The sequence below is a fragment of the Convolutriloba macropyga genome, chromosome 2 (assembly GCF_964194025.1).
Source record: "Convolutriloba macropyga chromosome 2, txConMacr16.3, whole genome shotgun sequence".
Classification (NCBI taxonomy): Eukaryota; Metazoa; Xenacoelomorpha; order Acoela; family Convolutidae; genus Convolutriloba; species Convolutriloba macropyga.
The window spans coordinates 45,050,662-45,056,006 of record NC_134469.1 but is presented as its reverse complement, the minus strand read 5'-3'; the positions used below and the strand labels follow the sequence as shown (position 1 = coordinate 45,056,006).

At 37.8% G+C, this 5,345-nt stretch overlaps 1 protein-coding gene across 2 annotated transcripts in view; it reads left to right on the top strand.

Moving 5' to 3' along the window:
• Nucleotides 1–850: 850 nt before the first annotated feature.
• Nucleotides 851–5,345, top strand: part of LOC142335307 (4-galactosyl-N-acetylglucosaminide 3-alpha-L-fucosyltransferase 9-like) — a 39,589-nt gene continuing 35,094 nt past the window's right edge. For both annotated transcript variants that reach the window (XM_075383753.1, XM_075383752.1), the window contains exon 1: nt 851–1,591. In XM_075383753.1, coding sequence (XP_075239868.1) covers nt 1,539–1,591 — 53 coding nt within the window. In that variant the 5' untranslated portion in view covers nt 851–1,538. The remainder of the gene's footprint in view (nt 1,592–5,345) is intronic.

Below are 5,345 nucleotides of genomic sequence, written 5' to 3'. Positions count from 1 at the left end.
AGGGATTGTTTGAAATGTTCCTACAGACTTTTTTGGCAAACGAATGAGAATGATTTCTTTTAAGTCAAGGTCTGACTAACTATAATCTGTCAAACTGTTTTTTGACAAAAATTCTTCTAAGCGGGTATTTTTTAATTTTTTGTTATAATAAAAGCTTAAGCTCAAAAGGTTTGAATAAACAAAGTCAAGTAAAGTTTCACACTATAAATATCAGGGGACCCTAAAATAAGACTGGGAGATTGTAAGATTTTCGGAAAAAATTGACTGATATTGGGATATAACTGCATGAAAAGGAAGGAAACGTGAAACATTGTGAAAACATTGTACCTCATTTATTACTCGGTTATTTCAAAAATTTGAAAGTGCCCCTTGAACAATTGATTCAGTTTTTTAAGCTTTTCCAATGGGTTACCCACGATTTATTTAACTCCCTATAATTCACACCCGTATGTAATCACCCCTCAATCATTTAACCCCGCAAATTATTCCACCTCTTTATCTCTTCGTAAAATATATTGATCGACCAAAATTCACTTATGAGAAAAAATAGCCAGGGTAGCATAAAGCTCTGGACCTCGAAAGAAATTTGGAGGTTGGAATAATTACATATCATAGAGAAGTCAAAGTGTCTCTAATTTTCTACTACAATGAGCAAGCAATGAGCTTGTACAGTATAAAGTATAGAGCTTTAAAAAATTGGAGATCAAGGAGCTACAAAGTAGTTGTAAGTACTCTTCATGTGCGATAAAGTTGTTGTTAACCATGCATTTGTGCTTTTCAACATCTTTATCGCATAGTTGACTGACTTCAATTTCTATAACTAAAGTATGTTTGAGATAGTTAACTTTTCATCCCAGCTATTTAGTTATTCCGTGTGCCAGATGTGAAAATGAATGAAGTTTTCTTCAACCTCTCAAGGAAGCCTTTCATTTTGATTTTATTATTTTTAGGATGAGGAAAAAAGTAATTTCAACTGCGTGACGGTTAGGTCAAATGTCCACATGTTTACAATTATTATCAGCAAGCATCAGCTATTATCAATTTCATATCAAAATGATCGAATCTATGATATCTTATATGTTTCTGGTTTCTGAGTCACAATCTACAGAATACTTTACTATTATAATAGTCAGATTGTTCAGTTCATACATTTTCCCTCTAATTTCGCTCCTTTTCCTTTTTTCATTCAGATCACTGTTCCCTATTTGCTGCCTTAATTACTCTTTTGTTGTTTGTGTTTCTCCCTCTCAATTAGTACAAAAATTTCAGCCCAATTAATTAACTTACCGAGTATTCCGCTAAATTCTTACTTTAACGTATGCGAAAATGAGGGGAATACGCAAATAAGCCCATGATAATCTCCTTGAACCGAAACAAATATGGGCCTAACGGACAGACTTTGCCCAGATAGGGTCCAGAACGAACAGAACCAAAACTAGGGGTGGACCAAACCGCACAGACTTTGGCTATTCTGAGCCAGACGTAACAAACTTTGGTCTTCCTGGGTCAGGCTGAACAAATCCAAGCCACACCCTAGAATGTTACCAACTTCCGCAAAAAATTACCAACACTTGACACATATAAAGTTAAGGTAAACTCATGTTAAGTTATTTTTAAGGTTACCGGTTTCGTTAAAATATCTTAAGTTTACCTTAAAATGAGTTAAAGTGGAAAAAATTATACCCTAAAATATTTATGATAACTAATTGTAACGTTTTATTCCTTTACATTTTTCATTACAGTTCTCTCCTTTATTTTGAAACTCTTAATTGTTTTTTCCTGGTTCAACGAGAGAACTGATATTTAAGCTGACAAAGAGAAGGAAACAAAACATCGTCTTCAGTGGTCTTTGCGAGCGGTATATTGAATTAACTCAACAAATGTGGTCGCGGTGTTTATTGGGGGATGGTATAGTTCCAAATTCACCCGCCCTGGGTTTCCTTTTGAGTTTTCTCTGATATCATGGAGTTTGATTAGACGAAAGAATTCCCATAATTAATTGAGTCGCGTCTATGTCTATCGCTCTATCGTTATGTTGACGCTTGTTCCCCGGGATTAAAATATGTTGAGGTCAAAATACTAATGCTGGTACATCCTGTAGGGCCGATGCTGCTGTTAAGTCGGATATGAGAAGTGTTTTTTTTCTGGCGGTGCTGGTGGCTCGACAATTTTCATGAAGGCGCTTCGCAGTGATGGAAAACTTGGGTTCTTAGGAAAGAGTACTCGCATTACGCGCTCTTATTTCGAAAGGTTTGGAGATGCATCGCTGGCGATGTCCCGTTTTCATGTGTTAATCCCCTTTCCTTTTGCGTGAATTTTTTAAGGTGGAATTGGATCCTATCCACCACTAATTCCCACATTGGTCAGTGCCTCGTCTTGCAGTGTGTTCTCATGAGGGTGGTTTTTGTTCCTATCTCGTTCTAAATTTAGTGCAATCACTCTTTTTGGATAGCGTTTGCGAGCTTAGCTTGCCTGATTTTTGGGTCTCAGAAAATGAGGGAACTCGTTTTGTTTATAGTGCATCCGGCAGCGAAAACTTCATACGGGACATTTAGATTCTAATTTGGACCCTTGTTCGTATTTTTATTGCCTTCTCTGAAAGCAAAAAAATAGCCTTTTCTGAAGGCAGAATGCAAAAATCAGGATTCGTTATCCGTGTTTTTTTTCTCCCGTTGAGTTGCGACCTGACTTAACCTCAACACTCCTCTCTTCACCTCGGTATCACTGCAATTTTCATTTAGCCTTTTGTCATCGGGGAGGAGAATTTATGTGTTGACGGTATCCTCATCAAAATAATGGCTAATTATTTTTTGTGGGACAAATTTGCCATCTGTGGGAGAAGTACTTATTGTCCTTAGGGTTTATTACGTTTCATACAGTGCGCTTCACAGGCGAAATCTTTGTTGCTTTTGTTTGCACATTCGTAATTGATATAGTACTGAGTTTAAGTCGTATTTAATGTTGAACGAATCAGCGGCTTAAATACTTCTGTACATTTTGTGTGTCCATTTTGTTGAGTGAATCAGTCGTTCTACTAGTTGCGTTGCTCGACAATTTTTAACAAGGGCTTCTATTATGTCAAAACTGTTGCGAATGCAAAAACATTTAACTTGATCATTACCATTTAGAAATCTAACTTGGTTCGGACGAATATTACGCAACACACATTTTTGTGAATATACGTGGCAGGACAATTTGTTTCATCAGCAGGCCAAGTTGCTTTTTTGAACAAATTCTGCTATCAGATAATTGATGGCTTTCAGCTAAAATATTAATTTCATGCCCTTTTTAATTATTGAAATATTGATCTCGCATTATTGATTTTTGAACGGTTTAATTCGTTTACTTAATCAGGAAAAACTTTAGCGACGCAAATTTTGATCAGATATGGTGTAGCCGTGTTTGTGTGACAGCACGGCCATTCGTGGAAGTATTGGTTTCAGGCCGTCCGAGAGAGATGTGAACTCATCATCCGGGAATTGCAAGTCACTAACAGAAGCGGGATTTTGCATTCCTACTTGTGTTGCAAATGACTCTTTTGAGCCCGATGTTTATTCCATTTGTCTTGAGCCGTCAATCTAATTTGCGAAGATGTGGTTATGATTTGTGAATCAAGGGAATTATTTGTTAAACTGCAAACACTTCCTCATTGTAGAAGTGTAAAACGGGTACTTCCTCTTTCTGTTTGTCTAATCGTTTCATGTTTGCCATTAGATTTTTATAATTCGCTGCCATTTTGTCATCTCTGCTGTTATATTCGGCGTTTCGGAGTTGTAATGTTGGTTATAGGTTGAAGAAATTAATTGAGTTGTCTTTAGGTGACTCATTTCCAATAAAATTTACTGTCAATCTGTTGCTACTAATCAGAGTTAACCTATGTGGGTTTTTAGCTAATCGGGCAAAACCATTTTTTGAGTATGCAATGATTAAATTGTTTTCTCCGCTCAAGGCAATGTTTTTTGGCCCAATGGCCACAAAAATCAACAATTCTATAAATGAGTAACTGGTTGACGGGCTCTGTTGGCGATTGATTGCATTTACGCTAGTTGAAGTGAATGCAGTATTTGTGTTTGAATTTATGGCTGGTCTTCAGTTTCTAACTCCGTGTTAATTGCAAGATCAAGTGCCTGGCGTAGATCTATTGTTTCTTTCAGAACCTCTCTTTGGATATCGGAACAAGCAAAAAACAAAAAATATTTCTGGTTGAAAGTGATATTGTGATGGCTGATAGCTTCTTCTTTTCCGTGATGCAAGAAACCTACCATATTCAGATTGTCGACAAAACTGTGTACATCTCTACTGTTCAAGGGTAGTCTTTCTTCAATATAGAAATTAGCTATGATATAGTAAAGGGACTGTTTCTCAGTCCAGCCGCAACCATGATTTTGGTGGCAGTCAAGCAAGCCGATAAGCAAGCAAGCCGAATTTTGAAAATGAGGTCAAGTAAGCCGAAAAATTTTCGGATATCGGTATTTTAAGTTGCCCCTGGCGGGTCGGTGGGCGCGCTTCGCGCGCGTCACGGCTTCGCAGCGATAACCGGCCCGCTATTTCCGGATTACATCCCACAGCGGATGAGAGGCATGGCCATGGACAGCGGTCTGCTAAGGCCCGTACCCACTAGATGTCTAAAAATTGACGCATTTTTGTTTCTTTGGTGCATTGGAATACATTATGCACTATAATACTACGCGCAGTATTGATGTAACGGCTGACAATGTATTATTTCTGATAGATTACCTAACTATTACATAACTTTCCGCTTGCTTTTCTGTCGGCTTGCTTGCCTATCGGCTTACTTTGCATTCGACAAGATTTCACTCCACAAAAATGCCGACCTCTATTATCGTATGACATTTTTTCTGCCAGTTGATTTTTGTTAAGAAATCCGGGCAGTGCGTTTCTTTGGGATTGGTCTGAACCTCTTTGAATTGTTACATTATAGATGTAATTTACTGGAAAATGAACTAATTCCGGTTGGGAGCCAAGTAATTTGATGAGGATGACAAATTTGTTTACCCTTGAGGGCGTGTTCAATTGCACTCTCCACTTCTCCCATCTGTGTGAGGTGTCCGATGTTGACTGTCGCAGAAATTGTCAATCCAAAGCGGAGTATGCTTAGTCCCGCGCAAGGATGTCACACTGAACAAAAATTAAGTGTTGACTTTCTGATGGTAGTGTGGCTTCACTGGGGTTTACTGATGTGATGTTGTCAGGCCAACGTACGCTGCTCAATTTAAATGCTTATTTCGAAAAACTTTTTGAAAAAGTAAAACTTGACAACTGTTTGTTAGTTTCGAAAAGAAGGGAATGAGCTGTGAACCTGCTAGTAAAGAACGAAACCAATA